Source organism: Sycon ciliatum, chromosome 1 (genome assembly GCF_964019385.1).
Source record: "Sycon ciliatum chromosome 1, ocSycCili1.1, whole genome shotgun sequence".
Classification (NCBI taxonomy): domain Eukaryota; kingdom Metazoa; phylum Porifera; class Calcarea; order Leucosolenida; family Sycettidae; genus Sycon; species Sycon ciliatum.
Genome location: NC_088643.1, coordinates 15402888 through 15427869, shown reverse-complemented (window position 1 = coordinate 15427869; position 24982 = coordinate 15402888). Strand labels below are relative to the sequence as shown.

General features: G+C 47.1%; 1 protein-coding gene across 1 annotated transcript in view; it reads left to right on the top strand.

Moving 5' to 3' along the window:
• The window catches only part of LOC135816557 (ras-interacting protein RIP3-like), a 46116-nt gene that overhangs the window by 20091 nt on the left and 1043 nt on the right, over nucleotides 1–24982 (top strand). Inside the window, exons 3-8 of the mRNA XM_065329776.1 lie at nucleotides 9889–10224; nucleotides 11296–11457; nucleotides 18246–18560; nucleotides 20640–20954; nucleotides 21243–21345; nucleotides 21528–21592. Coding sequence (XP_065185848.1) covers nucleotides 9889–10224; nucleotides 11296–11457; nucleotides 18246–18560; nucleotides 20640–20954; nucleotides 21243–21345; nucleotides 21528–21592 — 1296 coding nt within the window. The remainder of the gene's footprint in view (nucleotides 1–9888; nucleotides 10225–11295; nucleotides 11458–18245; nucleotides 18561–20639; nucleotides 20955–21242; nucleotides 21346–21527; nucleotides 21593–24982) is intronic.

Sequence of the window (24982 nt, the reverse complement as noted above, 5' to 3'; positions counted from 1 at the left end):
AGGTTGGACTGGTGACACGGGGCCGCCGTCAGTCGTCCGAGTGGAGCCCCTCGAGGAGGTATGTGGTGCGATCTCACCCATTATTGTGCACGTTGATGTTTGTCTTTCGTCTTCGTCTTTGTCTCCTGTTGTTGCTCTTGTTGATTCTGGTTCAAGTGTGTCGTTAGTGCATTCTAAATTGTTGCCTAATTTGACAGAGCGACCTCCTCTAGAGTCTGCTCCGCGGTTGTGTGCAGTCAATGGCGCACAACTTCCTGTAGTTGGATCCATGGATCTGTGTATGTCGCTAGGAAATCTGTCTTTCCAGCACACGGTTGTTGTCTCTCCTGGTATTCACTGCGACATGATTCTTGGTTCCGATTTTTTGTTGCAGCATGGTGGTGTATTAGACATTGCTCGTGGTGTTGTGATGTTTGGCGATGTGTCTGTTCCGTTGCATGTTTCTGGTTCTGGGTGTCCTCCGTCACGTACGCCCTATGATCGTATTGTTCCGCGTAATACTTCCTCCTCATGTAATACTCATACTCCTCATTCTGATGCATGCTCCGACGATGTACCTGTTTCGTCGTATTCTTCTCGTGTTGCCCTTGACGATTCATTGTCTGCACGGGTTGTTGAACCCATGGCTCAACCTGGCGTTGTCCCGGCGTGTGCGCCCGAGAGTGTGGCTGACCCTGTGGTATACTCATCTCGTGTGGTGTTTGAGATGGAGTTGTCGGTACCTGCAGGACATTTTGTCTTGGTGCCTTGTGCAGCTGTTGATGTGTGCACGGTTGCGATGGATTGCGTGGCAGATCCATTGGAGTCCTTTATGGCGAAGCATCCAGATGTGGCAGTTACTCCTAGTCTTGTAACTGTTGGCCCTAACCAAACACGTGTGGTTGTGGCTGTTGAAAATCATGCAAATCATCCTATACTCATTCATAAAAATACCAATGTTGCCGAACTTCATCAAATTCCTACAGATTGTGAACGTATTGACGACACTGAAGCTATGGTTTCCTCAGTTTCACCCGACCCGATCCCGCTAACTGAGCAACGCAAGAAAGTCATCGATGAATATATCAACGCACAAAATCATCTCTCCACAGAACAGTCTCGCACGCTCACTGAACTACTTCATGATAACCACGATTTATTTATCTTGCATGATGATGACTATGGCTACTGTGACATATTCCCTCATAAAATTAACACAGGACAAAATAACCCTATAAAACAACCTACCAGGCGGATTCCATATCACCGCCGGAAGGCTCTGCAAGATCTACTGAATACGCTGTTAAAGCAAGGCATAATACAAGAATCGATTAGTCCGTGGGCATCACCCATAGTATTGGTGCCAAAGAAGGATGGCTCTCTTCGACTCTGTATCGACTACAGGAAGTTGAACTCTGTCACCGAGCCTGATGCTTACCCGATTCCCCGGGCGGATGACATGCTTGATTCCCTGTCTGGCTGTCGGTATTTCACGTCCCTTGACTTAGCGTCAGGGTACTGGCAAATAGCAATGGAAGGAAGCGACAAGGCTAAGACGGCATTTACCACGCCACTGGGCTTGTTTGAGTTTAATGTTCTGCCGATGGGCTGCAGGAATGGCCCAGCGACATTTCAGCGCGTAATGGAAGCAGTCCTGAGTGGCTTATGTAACACACCGGCCCAGCCATTCTGCCGTGTGTTCTTTGATGATGTCCTGAATGCCAGCGAAACGCTGTCTGGCCAACTCCAGATTCTGCTGCCCGTATTCGCGCGAGTTCGGTCCGCTGGACTGCGGTTCAATCTGAAGAAATGCTCCTTCTTCCAGGAGGAGGTCACTTTCTTAGGACACCGCGTGTCAGCGGAGGGCATCTCCCCGGATGAAGCCAAACTCGTCGCGGTCAGGAACTGGAAGACTCCGAAATCTGTCACAGCTGTCCGCGAGTTCCTTGGCTTCGCTGGATATTATCGCCGCTTCATCCGTGGGTTCGCCCAGCGTGCTGCTCCGCTGACTGCTCTGACAGGCAAGAATGCTCGCTTTGCGTGGTCGAAAGCTTGCGAAGCGGCGTTCCAGGCTCTGAAGCGTTCGCTTGCCAGTGCGCCGGTGATGGCGTGCCCCCAGTTTGAAGCTTCAGCAGGTGCATTCATTCTGGACACCGATGCGAGCAATGTGTCGATTGGTGCAGTCCTCAGCCAGATCCAGGATGGAACTGAGCGACCAAGTGGGTACGGCAGCCGTGTACTGACGAAAGCTGAGCGCAACTACGATGCTAGCGATCGTGAGGCCCTTGCTCTGGTCTATTTTGCGGGGTATTTCAGGCACTACTTGTTGGCACGACCATTTGTTGCCAGGACGGACAATACTGCATTGACTGCACTCCGGAACCTGAAGGAACCCCGCGGACGGAAAGCACGTTGGCTTGACTGTTTATCCGACTATGAATTCCGAGTCGTCCACCGTCCAGGTCGCCAACATCTGAATGCTGATGGTCTGTCGCGCTTGCTAGTCGAACCTGAAGCCCATGTGCACAGTGAGTCTCCGCCACTGGCACCAACGCCGCCGCAAGATGCTGCCCCGTCTCCTCCGCCGAGTCCGCCGCCTCTTGCCCGTGATGTTCCATTGTCAGCTGCTGATGAAATGCCACTTGCTGCTGATGTTCCTCCGGCTGCCGAGATTCTTCCTCCGGCCGTTTTTGTTCGTCCTCCTGGTGCCTCTGCTGCTGGACCGTCGTCACCTGATTGTTTCAAGCCTCAGAGTCTTCTTGCTCCATGTGCTGATCCTGCTCTGTCTGAGTGTTTCACCTGGTATGATTCTGCCAGTGGCAAGTTTGTTCGTCCGCCTGAAGCTGTTTCCCGTCCTCCCGACTGTTAACCGCCTGCCGTTACTGCTTCTCGTCCTGACCCGATCACGCTGTCCGATGATGATTTTCCGCCGCTACAGCCGCCGTCGTCTGATCCGGTCCGTACTTCTTCTCCTGTTCCTCGTCGTTCTGGCCGTGTTCGCACTGCACCTGCTCGACTAGCTGACTATGTCCTGGACTGAGTTTATTATTTGGTTTGTTTTCTTTTGTTGTTTCCTAGGTATTTCGTTCATTCCCGTGGACGTGAATTTTAGCTAGGGGGGGGGGGCACAGTGTAATAGGTGTATGTATGCTACGACCTGAATACTCACTATTCGTATTTCCCGCTCGTTCCCCTTGGCAATGAGCCACTCACATAGAAGAGCGCATGCTCCAGGTTCTGTTCTGTTCTAGTCTGTCTTGAGTTGTCGTTGTCCTGTTCTCCTTCTGTCTACACTCTTATCGAATACTTCTAATTATCCAATCATATAAAACCCTTGTGTTCCGGTGTGAGGGGCATCATTAGCCGGGAGCAGCTAACAGTAGCAGCAGTTTGGATAGAGCGGGACAGAAACAGTTTGAGGCATAGCAGAGAACAGACTGGATCATACTCATGTACCAGGCCCGGCGGGCATTGAGTGAAAGGCACCGTCCATGGCGCCAGAGCTGCCCGATTGTAGTAGCAGTCTTGCTGGCAATAAAGTCCACTTGGGGCTTCCAGGACAGTTGGTCATCAAGCATGACACCGAGATACTTTGTGACTGGAGTAACATCAAGCACTGTGGTACCACACTTCACTTCAGATGGTCCATCCAGACACCCACGGGGTCTCACAAACATAACTTGGGTTTTACTGGCATTTATTAGCAGACCAATGTTGTCCAAGTACTCAGCGAGTCATGTTACAGCGTTAGAGAGAACAGAGCACACTAAATCAGGCTGATAGTCAGAGTAGTCCAGAGCCACATCATCAGCGAATTCCTGGTGGCATACACTACCTGGTAGAACTGACGACATATCACTGGTGTACAGTACAAAAAGAAGAGGGCCCAGAACGCTGCCTTGAGGCACTCCTCGGGAGCATCCAACATATTGCGAAACTGAGTGTTCCACCCGTACACACTGCTGCCGCTCCGAGAGATAACTGAGGAACCATTCCAGTGGTGTGTCACAAATGCCAAGGTCAAACAGCACTTGCACAAGCCTGGCATGCTGGACTCTATCAAATGCCTTCGATAGATCTACCATTACTACCCCGGTGTGTTTTCGTTCCGATTTGGCCAATTTCCAGCGGTTGGAGGCAAGGATAAGAGCATCTTCTGTTGAGTGATTTCTTCGGTATGCGAATTGACTTGAAGGTAACAAGGAGTGATCATCTAGGAAAGTTGTCAGCTGTTTCTTGACAAAGTGTTCCAGTATGCGAGAAACAATAGGCAGTGGCGAGACGGGCCGATAGTTACGAGCTGACAGTGGGTCGCCATTCTTATACAATGGGCTGATAAGAGAATGTTTGAAAGTTGATGGCACTATACCAGACGCAAGAGATAAGTTGACGATCTTCATCAGGTATGGGGAGAGGGTGTCCGAGCAACGTTTCAACACAATACCTGGGATTCCGTCACTTCCGGTAGCTTTATGTGGATCCACACATTGCAAACGCTTAGCGACATCATACAACGACACAGGTTGGAAGGCTGTAAGGGCATCAGATTCCGTAGGGCCAACTGTCATCTGTAGGTGCGTAGGTCGACTGGGGTCATGAACAACATCTGCAAAGAAGTCGCCCAGCTGGTCAGCTGATACCTGGGGTACTCGGCGGGTCTTCTTTCGTCCGGTGACAGTGTTCATCACGGACCAAAGTTTCCTCTGATCAGACGTATAGCATTGATCCATAAAGTAAGCATTCTTCAACTGTCTATCTAGCTTTCTGGCCTTGGCACGTGCAGCTCGGTGCTCCTGCTGGAGTGCCTCGTTTGCTCTATCTTGCATTAGACGGCGGTGCAGTCTGTTTCGGTTCCGGACACACTCAACCAGCTCGCGAGTCAGCCAGGGACATGGACGCCGGTCTGCACGGCGGCGGGTGGTGATGGGTGCGTGTTGGTCAAGGGTGGAGAGAATAGCATTGTTAAAGGAAGTTGTCATGGAGTCAACATCTTGATCATCGAAGCCGACAGACAGTATGCCATGTAAATCAGTTTGAAAGCAGCCCCAGTCAATCTGATGGAGACGACGAACCGTGACAGTTGATGTTCCCTTGCGAGCAGGTTTAGACGGAATCGGTAGATGAGCGAGTATGGCATAGTGATCACTTATATCGAGGTAAATTATTTCACATGTTCCACTTATAGCTGTTGTTGAGAGGAAAAGGTCGAGAATGGTCTGGGAATGTGCTGTCACTCGTGTTGCAGAGGATACGTAATTCTTCAGATCAAATCTCGTCAGAATATGCTGAAGAGGGTGGGCAGCATTACCAGGCATGCTGAAATCCACGTTAAAGTCACCAACGAGTACTGTGGAATGTTGCCGTCCTTGACAAGCTTGCTCAATGTTATTCTCAAAACCATCCCAGTACGATACAGGTTTGTTTGGTGGGCGATATGTACACCCGAGAACAGTGGTTCGCCCATTACTTGTAATTTCGATCCACATCATCTCTAGCTCTGGACACTCCAGGTCTGTGCGCCTGCTGGCATGGACAGAATCATGACAGTACACAGCGACGCCTCCTCCATGTTGACGATAACGGTCCTTTCGGAACAGCTTGTAATTCGGAATCGAAATCTCGCCGTCGCTAATGCATGGCTTCAGCCAAGTTTCAGCCAGGCCGAGGACATGGATTCCACGCACAGCAAGGTACTGTTGCACTTCGCCGACTTTTCTCTGTAGACTACATATATTGAGAAAGGATACGGCAAGCATAGCCTGGCTCATGCCTTGTGGTGAACGATTTCCCGCCGCTATCATTGGGAACTGAGTTCAGTGTCTGTGGACGCATCATCAGTCGTCGTCCTGCCCTTGTCCTTGCTGACAGGAGTTTGGGAGGCCTTGGATTCTGGAGCATTGAACACCCAGCGACGACAGTATGCTCGACCCCGCCAGAAACCCTTAGAAAGCAGCACCGCAGCTGTGGGTGCGCTCACAGTGAGCCGAGCGAATGCGGTCGACTTCTCAGGTTTCGCACTTTGTATTTGACACTTGTAGACGACAATAACAGCTGGGTTGTTGGCATTCCGTGTCACGTAGCAACGGAGTCGTTCTTCTGTCACTGTTGGTGACAGCCCTCCAACATACAGAACGACTTTCCTGCGAGGAGGACATACATCCTGCCACGGCTCCTCCGGAACAGGTGTTGTCGATGGGGATGTAGCTGCCGCTCTGGCAGCCTGGACCAGGTCTTCAATCTGCCGTGGCTCAGGTGGCCTTGGGTTTGCTGGGATTTCTGCAGCCGGCTGCTGCAGCAGTAATTTGCAGGGCTGTTTAGTCATGTCCGCAGAGTTCTGAGTGACCCCTGAGGCAAATGTTGGTGCATCCGGGACAGATTGCTGCTGCTCAGTGGCAGAAACTGGCTGACGACTGGACTGAGTCGCAGCATCACTGGGTGTAGGACTGACCACTTAGGCAAATGTTGGCGCATCCAGGACAGATTGCTGCTGCTCAGTGACAGAAACTGGCTGACGACTGGACTGAGTCGCAGCATCACTGGGTGTAGGACTGAACTTGACCAGCAACCTCTCTGTGAGATGCTGGAGCTGGGGCTGCAATGCTGCCGTTACCTCCGCCACAACAGCATCTCGGAGATAGGAAATACACGATGGGAGGGCTTTCACGACCTCATCCCGCACAAGTTCCTGCAGCCGGGAATTTTCAAATTGAGAATTTTCTCCCAGCGGAGAATTTTCAAGCTGAGAGTCTTTTCTCAGGGATTCGAGGGATCCGGCACAGTCACTTGAGACAAACTCTGCGGCCTCCTCCGCTGAGAACAGCCTCTTGTTGGTCTTAGCGGAACCCTCGGGTGAGGAATCCATCGAGAGATCACCTCGGCCTCGTTTGTCGGAGCCACGCGGAAGGGAGCTCGATCTTCGTCTCGGTTTCTCCTTCGACATTTTTTGTTTTTGTGTTTTCTGGTCTCTTTGTCTCTAATCGCCGTTGATGGCGAACCTACCACCACTACACTGCCCTACCACTACTACTACTACTGCTGAGATATATCCACCTCCAGACCGGCCTGATACCGACTGGGCTCTCCAGGAGCGAGAATCTACGAGCTGAAAAAAGACGTTTTTCTTGATTTTGTATTTATAGACTTCAAAGTAACGAGTGTGAGTGATACAACGTTTTCTTTCTGTTTACATAGCACAGGGTCACGAGTACGAATATACACAGCTTCCAACACCTGCAATTGCTTGAAGAAACGTGCGCAACGAATAACACTAAACCAGGAATCGTCAAACACCTTACGACATTCTGGACTGGACACCAAATGCTTGTACACTGCAGACTTCCTCTTGTCAACGTCAAACTCCTCCTCACCACTACTCTCATCCTCCACCTCCATTCCAATGCCGCCGTCCATCCCATCGAACTCGTATTCGCCGTCATCAGTCTCCATCTCCTCGCACCCTGGTACATTGAGCACTCTTTCGAGGATCACACCCTTCCCGTGTGTAAACCACAAGACGAAGTGAATACTTCATACTGGCCGAAATTAAAAATTAAATATATTACGACCTGCGCGAGCTAAACATTTAGTCTACTTCAGTAGTCGGTGCTCATTCAAATATTCTGAATAATTATACATGTACCGTTAAATCCCGCCAGAGCGCCCCTACCTCCTAGACGCTTCGGGTGGGATGGGGCGGATGGGCGAGTCCTACTTGCTGCATTCAGTACTGTACATGAACAAGTACTCACCTTACGAGAACTGTTCGTGCATCTCGTACACCGATGAAAGGTCAAGAACCAGGAGTCGTACAGACCCGTCAAAACTCAGGTTTTGTGCGATCCCTGGTCAAGAGGGTGGGCACTGTTGCGTACATTTCCAATGGGGTCAAGCACGCGTCTGCAGTACAGTACGGCATCAAAGACTGTGGCAGAGTCATACGAGGATACAATCAATCACGTCCCTGACAAGAAGTCAGGGAGGGGCAGATGGGAGAGACGGGGCGCTCTGGCGGGATTTTACGGTACATGTACATGTACATGATATCCACATTATGTACAGTCGAATGTCACTTATCCGGTCGCCAGTTATCCGAGCACGTCGGTTATCCGACAAGCCCGGGAGTGGTAATTTTATGACTATCAACAGTAAAATTCTTAAAAAAATTGTTTTGTTTTTGTGTATTATACGGTGCAATATGCATTTACTTGAAGTAGATGTGGTCAAGTATGCTAACATGTATGTGTACATGGAGCAATTCATGAATATACATGAATATATTTGAGTATTGTGTACATAAATCAGTGAAATCCAGCCATATATGCACATAAAAAATGATATCAGTTATCCAACATTGTCAGTTATCCAACATGCCTGATTCCCGAAGTGGTCGGATAAGTGACATTCGACTGTACCGGTAATAGAGAATGCTTACATGTATGCTGGTAGATCTACACGTACACGTAAATGTAGTCGTTATGTTCCTCCCCTATTAGTGCTATACTATTATCCAATAGTATAGCCGAACCATACAGACACCAGCAAGGACACTTCCGTCGAGAGATGATATTTTTTCCGGCAGGGAGCGAAACAGCTGTCTAGAGGCGTGGAGAAAAATATGATCTCTCAATGGAAGTGTCCTTGCTGGTGTCTGTATGGTTCGGCTGAGAGCGCGTGGTTGTGATGAGTTGGGAATGCAATAAATTGGAAATATGGCCGAAAGCTCGGTCGCAATATTCAATAGTATCGTTTAAAGGTACATGTGAAGAAGAGGTTGGTGCGACTTCGGCGATAGTAGGGGGAAGAGTGTGTTGCTCCCTACATGGGAGCTCTCATTAATTAAATATACATATAAGAAATTAAAATAAATTAAAAACTTTGCCCCAATGAAACCTTGTGGTTTGTGACTAGGGCTCAAACGGTTAGTTCGATTAACCGGTTGCAGAACGGTTACGAAGAATTAACGGTTAACCGATAAAGATAACGGTTACGCAGCAACCTTTCAGTTAACTTTTCAAGTATCAGGTCAATGCAAAGTATGCACTTTCGCAGGCTGTCGCACGCGTACGCAATTTCCGGGCTGTCAACTCGGTCATATCTGGTCTCTTGGTGTGAGAGTATGTATGAATGAGCATGCAAGAGAATAAACATGTGTACAGTCAACTTCGCTAATAACGACTACGGATATAACGACAATTCGCGAATAACGACAGAATGTCCATGCCCAGAGCAAAGTTCCATCCAACTGTAATACATATAATGAGACTTCGGGTATAACGACACTTCGCGAATAAGGACACTTGTTGATGCCCCGCCGAATGTCGTTATAAGCGAAGTTGACTGTACGTTGTAATGAATAGGGTACATTTTTTGAATGAGTATGGTCAAATATACGGTTAAAAAACAGTCCGCAGGATTGCCGTGGCTTATAGGTTATAACCGTTAAACCGACCGTTAGCTTAGCAGTTAACCGTGGGGTAAAACCGTGACTGTTTGAGCCCTATTTGTGATGTATGACGTAACGCTATCTGCCATCCGCCGGACCATTGGAAATCTGCTTCCTACGCCTCTGCATACCTGTCTTTCTGGGACAGCGCCCTACCCAATAGGTGCTATGTGCATAATAACAGATCTTGCATTGATTCCGTCTTAGTTAGCGTTAAAGAACTTGGATGGATGTGCTGGTTGGATTGACCAGCATCTGTAGATGTGTTCCAATAGAGACTTTAGCTAGGCATGTTTGAGTGATTGGAATACTGGGCTACAGTAGCAGAACTCTTGTGCAAGTAAAAATCATTTCCCTTTTCGGGTTTCTGAATCACTGTGCTCTTTTACGGTGTCATTGACAAAGACTGGCAATGTATTCTGCATTTTCTTTGCGATATTCCTGATGATGTGCTCTCGTTGAAGCAGACAAACAAATCCACTGCAGACTTCCAATTCTCGTTGGCAGTGGCTGAGCAACTACAGAAGCCGCTGCAACAACATCAGCAGCTGCAGCAGCCGCAGCAGCCGCAACAACAGCAGCAGCCGCAACAACAGCAGCAGCCGCAACAACCTCCACCACCGCCGGCAACGACTGGCAGCAGTCTACACCAGTCACAGTATGGTAACACGACAACGGCATCCTCCCTAAGTGGACCGAGTGGCACAGCAGTATACGCTCATACGAGCTCTCCGTACTATCGCCCTGGTTACACATCTGACTCTGGATCTTTGGTGAAGGCACTGTCCGGACACCAGAGCATTGTGAGTAAACACGCACACACACACACGCACACACACACACACACACACACGCACACACACACACACACACACACACCCATGACATGCATTCACGCATACACACACACATACACACACGTACATCGAGCTGTCCTAATGTCTGTGGTTCTCATAGCCATGGCTGACAGTTCAATCCTATTTTAAGCTCGGAGTTGCACTGATGAGGCCTCATTGGCCGAAACAGTCTGGCTGTCTGCATCATTGAGTATACACACATATATAGACCGTTGATAAATTCCCCCACTCGTTAGTGACCACACCATCAACAGCATCAAATTCCAATAATTTTGCTTTGACTCAATAAATACTACTGCACATTTTCATGTAGCACTGCACTTTTCCCTAAAATGGAGTATTTTATAAGCAGTATTTATTGGCCAATATGTGATTTTTGTGATACATGTATGTCTGATAATAGTAGGGGTGAAACGATTACACTTTTCAACTATCGGTTAACCTACCCTTGTATCGATTCGATTATCGATTATGATATCGATTACTGAGTCCTAGAAATTGCCACGCCAGACCAGCACAAAGCTTAACACAGCTCTACTATACTGGAAAACATGTGGATAACAAAAAGAAACGAGGAAAAAGACAAAGTACGGTGGTGCACATGTGTACATGCGCTTTCGATCTAACGTAAACATTATCGGATCCCACTACTACGTGGTACAGTCATGTACATGGAATCTTTTGATTCTTGTGCACTTTTTTATTTATTTTTTTATATTCGCGTAATCGAAACAGACTGCATAATCGAAATCGCTTCGTTGTAATTATCGATTAGACGGACATTCGATATAATCGTTTCAGCCCTAGATAATAGTGATATGGTAAGTATGACCCAAACACCCGCATTTTGGCACCGTTTTAATATGTGCTCCAGCTCTCTATGTGCATGGTGAATTTGTTCTGAAAATATCCTCATCCTGTTAATAACCTCTCGCACAAGATGTGCATGGTGAATGCGCAACTCGCTTCATTTATTGTGTTGAATCCTGTTATTGGTGATCTCTCTGTTCCTTGTAGAGACTTCCGGCGCGGTGTGGAGGTTCGCCACCGCCGTTGCAAGCACCACCTGAAACCCGGGAGCAACCCCAGGAGCAGCCAGAGCTAGCGCACCAGCAACGCCATCAGCAGCAACAGCAGAAATTGCCTTCCTGGACAAGCATGGACCCCAGTCAAGCACCAGTGAGTTTTTTTAGCAAGAAGCACCCACGGGTGTGTGTGTGTGTGTGTGTGTGTGTGTGTGTGTGTGTGTGTATGTGTGTGTGTGTGTGTGTATGTGTGTGTGTGTGTGTGTGTGTGTGTGTGTGTGTGTGTGTGTGTGTGTGTGTATGTGTGTGTGTGTGTGTGTGTGTGTGTGTGATCTCCGGTAGTCTAATCGGTAGGGCACTGTCCCGGAAAGATAGGGGTTCTGGGTATGAATCCCGCTCGTGGATCCTTCTTTTGCAAAAGTTTGAACAATCCAATGCTGGAGCAAGGTTGTTTGTTGAACTGACAAGGAAACATCTAGACTGTAGCTTAGGGAATTTCCCGGAACGTGTATGATCCTTAATTTAAGTCTCTTTTTGATATTAGGGTACCTAAACTCAAACATTTAAAAATACGGTGTCTTTGCTGAAAACGTATCTCACAATATTCACCAAATTTTCGGGCATGGCAGATCATCAGGTTGAACACAGTTTTGACTTCAGTTTAACTAGCCATGCTAGTATTACTATGGATGACTATTCATTGCTTGAACTTTTAAGAGAGCATGTCTGAGAAAACAAGAACATTTGTGCAAGTAGATCTCTCAGGTTTCGCTCACTAAAAAAATATTGAAGGTAGGTTTGCTTTGGGGTGTAGATCGACATTCCAAAGCCCGCGCAAAATCTTTTGAAGGGAACCATGAAATTGGCATACTGTACCTCTCAATATTGGACCGATTTATAGGTCTATAAACGGGCCACGGCACAGCGTAGAAGAACAAGCCACGAACAAAACTCCATCAAGCCAACATTACCTCACCTTAGAAGAGTTCATGGGGCAGCACCGCTTAGCCACGCCAGCATCCCAGAAGACGAGGGCCATCATCCCTTGGTGCCACAAATAATCGTCTTGAAAATAGCCAAATTACAAGTGCTGATAAAACAGCGAGCTATGTCTTCAAATAGCAACTATATACCGGCAGATTGTATAACACTTCTTCTAGCACTGAGGACATTTCCCCCATCATCCTTTTGGGGATTTCTTGAAATAAACAATTTTGAATTTTTCCACTCGACCATGCTGAGAGACGTCCAAACTCATAAACGCGTTTCGTGGACTCATCAGGCAATCTTCTTCTTGGATGTCTGATGAGTCCAGTGGGGACGAAACGTATGTCGCAATCGAGCTATGTCGTTGCTGTGTCATCTTCTATGTGCCATGCGCTACTTGATGTACCAGCCGGCTATGTCGGATACAGCCAACCATGCCTCGACTAGGCGCCAGGCGCGAACTGATGATGGTCGTGAGAAGGAGAGCTCTGTGCCAGAACCTTTATTTATTTATTTATTTTTTACAAAGACCACTTAAATGCCAAACATGAGATGCAGCTAGGAGAACCACGCACAACCTGAATCGTGGCAGTGGTGGTGAGGTTTTGGGAGCTCCGCCGACCTAGAGTCTCAACTTCATGGCCACCTAGACGCACCAAGAGTGGGTGGGGGAGGGAGAGAGAGAGAGAGAGAGAGAGAGAGAGTGAGAGAGAGAGAGAGAGGGAGGGAGGGAGGGAGGGAGGGAGGAAGGGACGGAGGGACAGACCATCTGGTAAAAGGAGAGCGATCGCTCTCGCGCGCCTTCGCTCTCGCGCGCCTTCGCTCTCCTTATTTTCTTTTAGGGCGCACTTTTCGTTGCGCGCCTTGAGAATTTCGAGCGCATCCGCATCACTATGAAGTTCTGAAAACACTCAAATTATTTCGTAACTCGGCTTTCCCTGAACGGAATCGAGTAATCGAAAGGTCTATTCGCATTAGAAAGGTCTCAGCTGTCGGCTCCAACAAATCGGAAGTCGATCCAAGATCCAATAGTGGAGTTACGGCACTTGTAAGGTATTTTACGTACCGTTGCAAATTTTCACTTCCGCACTTGGGCGGCAATCATAATTTATTAGTATTTTGACATAAAGGATTTCCCTGTGTTGTGTGACAGTCCGGGCATGCATAGACCTGTGTGACGCCAGGCACAGGTCTTTAGCCGTCAGCTACAGCAGAAAGGAGCGCTCTACGATGAATAATACAAAAAATACCATGGATCTTAGCGAATTGTCTCAATTTCCCATTGCGTGTGTCATTGTCTCTGATGAAGGGAAACTAAAGTTGTGGTCCGAACAGCTTTCATTTATAGTGCGCACGGCGATTTTCCAGAACGAATTTGGCAGCTATTGGGTATTGAATCCGATTGGGGTATGGCAAGATGTTGAAAAAACCCGTATTGTGCTCACATTGGATAGAAAAGGCGAGCGACTTTTTTTTGGGGGGGGGGGAGGGTGGTGGAGACTGCTCTCTCACCACTCTCCTTGAGAGGATAGCGAGAGTGATTGTTCACTCTCCTGGATGTTTCTTACACGAAGGTCTGGAGGGAGGGAGGGACAGGTTGCGAAATTGTTAAAGTGAAATAAAAGGAACTTTGCAGCCTAGAGAACGTGTGTGGGCAGGTGTGTGTTTATCGCCATATTGCCAATGTGTGTCTTTATCATCATCTTCATCATCAACCATAAGTACAGGTGCAGTGGTGTCTTCAACTTCATTCTCCCGAGTCAAGCTCCGTATGAAGACATTCAAGAAGAAGATTGCCTGATGAGTCCAGCGGGGACGAAACGTACGTCGCAATCGAGCTACTTGGTCCGCGTCAGCGATATTGTCGCTTATCTTTCGAACTTAGGACTTGACTTTGGCCATCAACGAGTGCACTTGAGATGAAAAACTTGGTGTGGTGGAAGGTAAGGTACAGAATGACAACTGGCCATGAGGAATTTATTGTCCAAGAAAGGCTTCATACGTTTTTGGTCCTCCTCGTCGCTGCTCTCAGCGCTGGTGACAAATATATTTTGCTCAGGATTGACACTCTCGCTTTCGCATGCTCATCTCTCTTCCTGTCCGCTGCCTGGCTATTTTCTAAAGGGAATTCGACCGTGACAATCGCCTTCTCTATAAGACTTCGCGTGGGCAGCACGACTGCCTGTGTGGTTCAAATCAATCGCCGTTCTTCGCAAGATTTATTTTGAACGACGATGAATCGTACAGTACTTGCAAATCACCACGACTCGCTGGATACTTCGAGCGTTGAGCTGGAGGTGAGAAATCTGCAATCTCAGCTTGGTGAGCGATCCCTGAGGTGAGCGATCTTGGCCGTTTTGCAAAATGGAACTGATTCCGAGTAGCCGACTACTTTCTTGTGCGTCGCGCTGCTCTTGCCTGCGCATTTTGACAAGATAATGTATTTTGATGCGGCGCTGTATCAATCAGAATCACCAACCCGTCGCTCTCGAAATCTAGCTAGACCTTTCAGGTACTAGTAAACTAACCAACTGTCCGATTTTTCCGACAGTGTCCGATTTTTGAAGGCTCTTCCGAAAACCGGTCCGAAAGGGAAACGTCCGAAAAGCAGCCAAAATATCGGAGATCATTACTTTCCTATGCAGAAGTCCGGCACTTTCACTTTTCAGCGCAACTGAAGGCATTAATCACTGTCCATTTGCTTCTAAAAAGGCTAACGCTTGGCTGTGGAAGTGCAAAGTAACATGCCTGGATCAGGCTTGATGGCACGTACGCTTACAGTCTGTACAGAGTCAGTGTGCGACCACACTCATCATTAAAAAATAATTATTCATGACAACTCTGGGGTTACTATGGCAACGAAGCGAATTTTCATGGTGTTTTAGGCGATATTTTGAATTCTCTGTAAAGAATTTGCCGAGGAGAAAAATTCGCACCATGTGGCCAGCCTTGGCGGTGAAGGGTGTCCGATTTTGGGCGAAATTTATTTGACAGCACTGCCTACTAACCAAAATTGGGATGAAATGGGCTGCCAAGTGAGCATTGGCGACATAAAAACAAAGCTGGAAGGTAGTATAGTCATGGCACCAGGCAGGCAGACCAGCATTCCTGCACCAATGGTCATGTGATCCTGGTACACTAATGGACTGAGCCATACTGGCGGCCCAGCAGGCGTAGGAGCAGCCTGAGCAAACTCAATGTCATCACTGTCTGGCCAACTGAACTCATCACGCAGCGGTGGCAAGGCAGCTGGCGACGGTGCACACATGGAATTGGGCACACGCGGCAATACACTGGGAGCACGCTGCCAGGGCTTCAGGTGATTGTAGTGCATGCACACTTGTGCTTGCGTAAGTCTGTGGCCAACGCTATTTCAACGACCGGACCAGTCATACGGGTAAATCTGTACCACCGTGTCAAAAGGCTGTCCAACTACATGGCAGGACGATGACTGAGGTAAGGAAGCTTTTACTCGTTTCGATTGGTCTGCTGTTCTGTCGTTATGCTTGAATTTTTTTTCCATTTTCAAGGAGCGTATCGCATTTGTTTGATGTTGCTTGAATGAATGCCCTAAAAGTAATTAATCACTTCGTAATAGTCCTCAAGCAAGGACTGCAAAGATCGTCTAGCTATCATCAATTATTATTTTTATTTCATGAGAAATGTATTTTTTATCCCTATGATAATTATGTGAACTTCACGACACTCTTCCAGTACATGTACTAGGCTCTAATGTCAATAGGATCCATAAACGCAGTGCCAGTGTACTAGTCGTAGTGGTAGGAGGATTTCTTGTATGCCGATGACAAGAAGAAGCTTCTCAAGCTAATACATGTACTCGTATTCCATGAAGTAACCGTTTTGATGTCACAAACATGACACTGTGTCAGTGAAACTGCCTCGTCACAACAAATCATTGCATTTCCATCTTGGGGAAGACTGACTGACGGCAACCCTGTACAGATTGTTCAAATCATCTCATTTCAATTTAGTTGCAGTGAAGTGAAACACTGTGTTCACTACATGTATGGTGGTGTGTCTGTGCGTCTTGAGTGTGCACAAACGATCTTATAGATTATTGTCCCCACCGTCACCTGTTCACAGGTCTTTGAGTGGATGGATTTTCATTGAGCATCACATTCGTTGAGAACTTGGTAGTTGTGTGCTCCCATGCATCATTATGGTAATAAGCGTATCCTTGTGCTATCTATTTGTTGCAGGTGTGCTGATCTTCAGAAGCTTGTGGAACTGAGTGCTGCTGAACATTTGCATGGCCATGAGCAATGGTGAAGCTTGCTATTGCAGTCTCAGCATGTGCTAGTATTATGCTGACTACTGCACTATGTTACTCTCTTACCCTACTACATGTATGTAAACGTGCGTGCATCCGCCTACGTAAGCATTTGTTTTCGTATAATTATTTGTTATCCCTCTTGACTTTACGTGCAAATGGGTGGACGTTTGCATGGCTGTTGGAGTTGCATGTGTATTTTGTCTCTACTCTTTTCTTGGTGTTTTCTTTGCGTTGTATAAGTTTGTGTGTGTGTGTGTGTGCCCGCGCGCACAATAATTTGAAAACAAATAATCAATCCTTGGCTCTCCATTATTCTCTTTCGATTCTTGGTTTTTCTAGGTATTTTCTTGGCGTTGTGTGGGTGTGTGCATGTGTGTGTGCGTGCACAATAATTTGGCAACACTACATGATTGAGATATTGTAATTTGCAGCGTCTGCGAAGAGACCACTTGATTCGAGGATGGTGTTTGTAGGGTTTTTCATGTAATGAAGTGGCTGCAGTGGCGCCTCAATACTTATTTTTTTATCTTGAGAAATGAATGATGTAAAGGATTAAAGGGAGAGGCCGTTTTCTGGGTAATATTCACTGGTTACAGCAGATCCTATGTATAATTTTGAACTCTGGATAGGGGATGACTTATTGGCTGGACTTTATACAGGGAGTATTGTCCACATAAAGACTCTTCATAGTTGATTTCAAAGTTTGGACTCCGTCCAGTTGATTTTGGACCAATGGACTCTATATAGGGGTGAAGCCAATTGGCTGGACTCTATACAGGGAGTGATGTCCATCTTTGATTGATTTTTGATTGATTTTTATTTCACGGATCCTCCAGAGGCAAATAGATGCCTATCGAAGGGAGTCTCCTATATAAGTATGGAAAATGAGAAAGTATGTTCGTAAGGGAGAAGAGGTAGAAGATACATTAGAATATAGAGTACAGAAGAAGTAAATTCAGTACTTCGGGTAGTACATTGCATGCTAATCATAATGAGAATTAGAAAAGCAGCATTGCGGACTACTATAACTGACATATACACAAACTATTGAAACTATCATAGATGTGGTTAGCCTAGACACAAAAGTCAGGAATACCTTTCAAAGAAAACATAAATTGCGAATGATACCGACGAACAGCAATACTAAATTTCGCTGTTGTAGAGAGTGAACGAATATCTTCAGGAAGTTTATTCCAGGCAACACTCAAAGAAAAAAGGGCTAAACTTTGAGCTCACAGTTGATTCCAAGTTTGGACTCTGCACAGTGGATTTTGGGCCAATGGACTCTATATAGGGGTTGGACATCATATAGGGGCTGGACGCTCTACTGAGTCCAACATATATCCACACAAGCTCTAAAAAATTAATACTCTTATAAAACTGTGAAAAATATTCTTTCTATCAAATAATATATCAACTCCTACAAATGTGCTGGTTGGATTGAGCAGAATTTGTAGATGTTTTCCAATGGAGACTTTAGCTAGGCATGTTGGCATGTTTGGAATACTGGGCTACAGTAGCAGCACTCTTGAGCAAGTGGAATTCATTTCCCTTTTCGGGGTTTCTAAATCACTGTACTCTGTTGCCGGGTCAGTGACGAATGCTGGCAATGTATTCTGTAATGTCTTTGTGATATTCCTGATAATGTGCTCTCCCTGAAGCAGACACATGGATCCAATGCATTCTTGATGGCAATGATGAAGCAACAACAGCAGAAGCCGCAACAACAGCAGCAACCGCAACAACAGCAGCAGCCGCAACAACCTCACTTCCCACCGGCAACGAATGGCAGCAGTCTATACCAGTCACAGTATGGTAACACACCAAAGGCATCCTCCCTCAGTGGACCGAGTGGCGCAGCAGTATACGCTGATACGAGCTCTCCGCATTTTCGCCCTGGCAACAGACTGCTGCAGCAAGGTCACACATCTTATTATGGATCTTTGGTGAAGGGACTGCAGGGACACCAGAGCAGTGTGAGTAAACAGACACAGACAGACTCACGAACACACACATGCACGCACGCACACACACACACACACTTTGTACTTGTACTTGCTCACTGCCAAAACTGGTCACGTGGGTCTCCCCGGAAGAGGGGAGAGAGACTCAAAAGGAATCCTGTAAAGATGCCTCAATTGGCCATTGAACCACCCAGCGGCCGACGCCCCCTGAAATCCCCAAACTAGGGTGGACTTAAAATGATCCCACTTATGGGCTCACCACACCTCAGTAAGTGGGTGAGGACAAGGTGCAGAAAAAGGATTGACGGCATCAGGGTATCCGTCCCAGGATCCAACTGCGGGTACCCCTGTATATACACACACACACACACACACACACACACACACACACACACACACACACACACACACACACACACACACACACTTAGAAATCTGTACAAAAATTAACTGCCTAATGTAATATCACAATACAAGTCCAAAGCATCCTAAAGTTGAACAGCATTGGTCCAGAGCGTACAGTCAGTGTACACAACATACCTAGTTCTGTAGTATAGTGATAGTGTGAGGCAGGCAGACCAGCATTCCTGCACCAATGGTCATGTGATCCTGCTACACTAATGGACTGAGGCTGTACTGGCGGCACAGCAGGCGTAGGGGCAGCCTGGGCAAACTCAATGTCATCACTGTCTGGCCAAATGAACTCATCACGCAGCGGTGGCAAGGCAGCTGGCGACGGTGCACACATGGAATTAGGCAGACGCGGCAATACACTGGGAGCACGCTGCCAGGGCTTCAGGTGATTGTAGTGCACGCACACTTGTGCTTGCGTAAGTCTGCGGCCAACGCTATTTCAACGACCGGACCAGTCATACGGGTAAAGTGGAGAAATATGGGTTTAACCATGCACGACTCATACGTGACTCACAAGCGATTCACGGCAAGGGTAATATCATGTAGATACAAAACATGGAAGGAGAGAAAATAATGTAACTAACTGGCCATCCTGGGGTTCGAACCTAGGAATCTATATCCACACAAGCTCTAAAAAAATAATACTCTTTTAAAACTAACTTAGAAGTTGCGACTTCGGCGGTAATAGTCATGATGTTGATTGTTCCAACTAGGAACACACCCTTCTTGCCGAACTTGACACTTGACTGACTCACGACTTCCATCCGGAGCACACAAGGAGCACGTCGCACCTTCCACTAGGCAAACCTGCAAGAAAGCACCACTCCCTGCTCAATACACAGTGTTTCGGGGATTTCACCCCTGATCAGTTGAGCTTGAGTAGGCGGAGGAAGATTGTGCCTGAAAAACACCACTTATATACTGCTCTCCAGGCCAAGCCATCACCAGGGATACAAACTTACAGATACGCTTTGTTTCCAGCGCAACAAACACCTCGTGAAGCTCCAGGTAGCAGCGTGAGTCAGAGTCGCAGTCAGAGTCAGAGTCGCGACTCTGACTCACGCTGCTACCTGGAGCTTCACGAGGTGTTTGTCGTGCTGGAAACAAAGCGTCTCTGTAAGTTTGTATCCCTGGTGATGGTTTGGCCTGGAGAGCAGTATATAAGTGGTGCTTTTCAGGCACAATCTTCCTCAGCCTACTCAAGCTCAACTGATGAGGGGTGAAATCCCCGAAACACTGTGTATTGCACAGGGAGTGGTGCTTTCTTGCAGGTTTGCCGAGTGGAAGGTGCGACGTGCTCCTTGTGTGCTCCGGATGGCAGTCGTGAGTCAGTCAAGTGTCAAGTTCGGCAAGAAGCGTCTGTTCCTAGTTGGAACAATCAACTTCATCTCTTTTAAAATCGTGAAAAATATTCTTTCTATCAAATATAGCAACTCCTACAAATGTACTGGTTTGATTGAGCAGAATTTGTAGATGTTTGCCAATGTAGACTTTAGCTAGGCATGTTTGCGTGTTTGGAATACTGGGCTACAGTAGCAGCACTCTTGTGCAAGTGAAAATCATTTCCCTTTTCGGGGTTTCTGAATCACTGTGCTCTTTTGCCGTGTCATTGACGAATGCTGGCAATGTATACTGTAATGTCTTTGTGATATTCCTGATAATGTGTTCTCCTTGAAGCAGACACGTGGATCCAATGCAATCTCGATGGCAATGTTGCAGCAACAACAGCAGCAGCCGCAACCACAGCAGCAGCCGCAACAACAGCAGCAGCCGCAACAACCTCACTTCCCACCGGCAACGAATGTCAGCAGTCTATACCAGTCACAGTATGGTAACACACCAAAGGCATCCTCCCTCAGTGGACCGAGTGGCGCAGCAGTATACGCTGATACGAGCTCTTCGTACTATCGTCCGGGCAACAGACCGTTGCAGCATGGTCACACGTCTTACTCTGGATCTTCGGTGAAGGCACTGCCGGGACACCAGAGCAGTGTGAGTAGACAGACACAGACAGACTCACGAACACACACACACACGCACACACACACACACATGCATGCACACACGCACGCACACCACACACACACACACACACACACACACACACACACACACACACACACACACACACACACACACACACACACACATACACACACACACACACACACACACACACACACACACACACATAGACACAACATGCACCTCACAGGTGGGATTCTCTGGTTATTCACCTTTTTTTCTTTTTTTCTTCTTTCTTTGCTTTTTTACTGCTAGTCTTCTGTACAGATGTTCGGTGACAACATGCCACAGGCAATGTGTGGCACTGGCACTCTCTACTCCGGTGACACAGCGCAGTCTTATCCGGGGAGCACAGGAAGTAAGGCAGTTTGATGCATGCGGCTGTTGTCCAGGGTTGTGGTGGGATATGATTTTGACAACGTGAATCTGGACGTAGGAATGCTGCTGGCATGCTGGTACGCACACGCTGACTGTCTGGAAATTGTGAAATTACATTACCAATTTCAAGTACTGGTGGCGGTTGTCTTGTGTTGACCGCAGTGGCTCAGATGGGAGCAGCTAATCTATCGGCGACAGCAGATACAGGGCTGCCATCGCAAGCATCGGTGAGTGAATTAGAGTCGATGTGCGACCGTGAAACGAAAGTCTGAAATGTGTACCTTGGGATACCACAACTCAAACACTTAAAATGCGGTCTCCTTGCTGCATACGCAAACTAACAGTTTTTCACCAAATTTTCGGGCACGGCCGATCTTCAGGGTGAAAACGGTTTTGACTTAAGTATAACTAGCGATGCTACTCCAAGTAATAATAATGGGGATGACTTTGTATGGCTTGAATGAGTGAATAAGGTCAAAAGAGTCTGAAGGGTCATACCCGTTCAGGGAAAATCCCTAAGCTACAATCTAGATCAGTCCTTGTCAGTTCAACGAACAACTTTGATCCAGCATTGGACTGTTCAAACTGTTGCAAAAGAAGGATCCACAAGCGGGATTCGAACCCAGCATCCCTGTCTTTCCGGGACAGTGCCCTACCCAATAGGTGCTATGTGCATATGAACAGATCTGACATTGAATCTGTCTCAGTTAGCGTTAAAGAACTTGGGTGGATGTGCAGTAGCTGGCCCCGGACGCAGTCAAACTGAAACACAAGTCAAAACACTCACTTCATAGTTTTACAAATAATTTTTGTCGCAGTAATGTAGTTAGTGTGTGTTAGCATCCACCGATCACACTGCCATGTTTGCATCTGCCGCGCACCGCTGCATCAGTGCAATGTGCACTGCACTCACACGGCCAGCGCATAGATTCGGGCACGCTTAGCCTGACGTCACACAACTGCTTCCTTTGAACTTTTGCTCACTGCACTCACACTGCCAGCGCATGGATTCGGGCGCGCTTAGCTTGACGTCGTACAACTGCTTCCTTTGAACCGTCAGGCGAAATAGCACGTCATAGTACATTCGAGATCAGCGGGAAGAGGATGACGACGTCCACTAATTTAGTATCTGTGCACACGAATCTGCTGTGTGTGTTACTCTGTGTGTCAGCTATGGCATATTCGCCTGTGGTTCCATGCCTAGGATGTACGTCTGAACCATCCTGCAAAGTTTGAATGACGTAGGTTGAGTGAACGCTCCGCGAAACATACTTTTTGAAATTCTCTTCATAGTATATCTTCCACCATTGAAATTTCGAATTTCTTCGAATTTTTTGCTGAGAGGGGTGGCTTGCAACCTCGATATGGCTTGTTCCAGGCATGCTTTGGAGCCATTGCCTGTTGAAACAGTGGCGGGAAGCTGCCCTGCAACTGTTCCAACAGGAAATTAATCGATCCGAGAAAGCGCGAGTCCGCGAATCTCGGTTGAATATTGAGTATTTCAAGCCTTCACAACGAAGATGGAGTTCTTTTTGGAGATGGACGTCGCGGCAAAGGACATGGTGTCCGACTTCTGGCGTCTGGTGAGGGATCATTTGTCCAGTCAGGTCGGCAGCCTAACCGTCGGTAAGCTTGTGTTTGGATCCCATTCTGCTCGATGTGGTAGATCACAAACAATTTGATATCGCACAAATTGATCTCAGCATCGTGCGTACGGTATTTTATATTCAGAAAATCCCAAAGTGTCTCTGTGTGGCCGTCCTATGCCACGAGAAGCTCCAATCAGGCTCCTATGTCCTCTGCCTTCATGATTGAATGTCCACTTCGTTTGAACAACGATTACAACAATCGAGCACGGCTTTGCAATGGAAAATACAGCTATACTCGAGCTGAGAAAAAGAAGAAAAAAACGTGCTCAGGATGAGACTCGAGTACACGCATACTCTCCCAGCAGGTGAAACGCAAATTTTTGTGAAAAATGCGTGTCGCCGACTGACCAGTAATTTCGCCTGACGTTTCTCTTTCTTTCTTGCTGTTGGCTTCACTTCAAAGACTAGTCTAATTAGTGGTGACTTTTAGCTTTTTGCCAGCACCAAATTTTCACCCTCCATCCCTCCCATCTTGCTAATGATACTATAATACATTTAGCTATATCGCTCCTAACTGGTCACTTGCTTCGCTAGTTGCGGCTCTTCACGAGCCAGTTGTTGCCAATTGCATTGGCTTTGCCTTGCAACCCCATTGTGGCACAATGTGGGTTTATTGCGGCTCCTCGCGAGCCAGTTGCTGCCAGTGGCCTGGCATTGCTTTCCAGCTCTTCGAGCTTTTGCATTACAAGACCAGTTACTCGAAGCAGCACACTATCTCCAAATCAATTCCTTGTTGCCTTGGGCGGAGTATGAGTGTGTGAGGGATATGGTGCTAACAGGAATTAAAAGGAGGGGACCATCAGTTTACAAGTTATCCATTTAGTCCAACACTAAAGATTATAAGCAGGGTAATGGTGAGTCAAAATGTGCAACAGGTAGCACAAAACTGACTGATGTGATACTGACATTCAATGACCAGATGCTTAGCTGCATTACGTCATACGTTGATACTGACATTCAATGACCAGATGCTTAGCTGCATTACGTCTGGAATGTCAGCATCTCACCAGTCAGAGATGTGCTAATTGTTGCGGCTTTTGACTCACCATTATCCTGCTTATAATCTTTAGTGTTTCGGTGACAAAACGGATAATTTGTAAACTGATGGTCCTCTCTTTTTGATATAAAACCCTTAGCTCCCCATTCGAGTTTCATCGTCAGGAAAGAAATATTATAAATTACACACTTGGAAGGCAAAGAAAGTAAAGAAGCGACAAGAAAGAAGAAAGCAAGGTAACAAACGTTTGGCAATCGTCAGCCATGCTTTAGGTCATTAACCAATAAGTAATCTACGAAAAGCGGTTGCCGACAAATTCTAGAACCTTCTGGAACATTAGTATAAGCATCCAATCACAGTTCACTGCTCTGGAACATATTCGTACATGAATAGGGAGGTTTAGTCCCACGTAATCCGTGGGAACTTTAGGTGTGTGTACCACGTGGTACTCAGTGACCGACATACAGACGTTTTGTGATTCACGACATACCGTGTATGGAGGCTCACCCACGTTCCGCCAGAACGTGGGTGAAAATCAGAATGGTGCGCATTGTGCCAGCTGTGAGGGTGCTCAGGTGAAGAAGTTTTCGCAGCACAAAATCAAAATATTCGATGAGCTTCTAAGCTTTGTCTTTGACCAGGTTTAGGCCTTTAGCTTGATGCTTCTGTTTGTTCCGTGTGACTAAACACAACATTGCAAATGTGGGTCCATTGCAGGAACTTTGCGTGTATCACCCACGTTCCCGTATCCGTTACGTGGGAATAAACCTCTCCATTACAAGCGACCAATCACAGTTCGCAACAGACAGTCATACGGGTAAAGTGGAGAAATACGGGTTTAGCCATACACGACTCACAAGCGACTCACTGCAAGGGGAATAACATGCAGACACAAAACAGGCAAGGGGAGAAAAAGTGTAACTAACTGCATATAATTATTCTACAAAACCCTTGTGTTCTGGAAGTGTGAG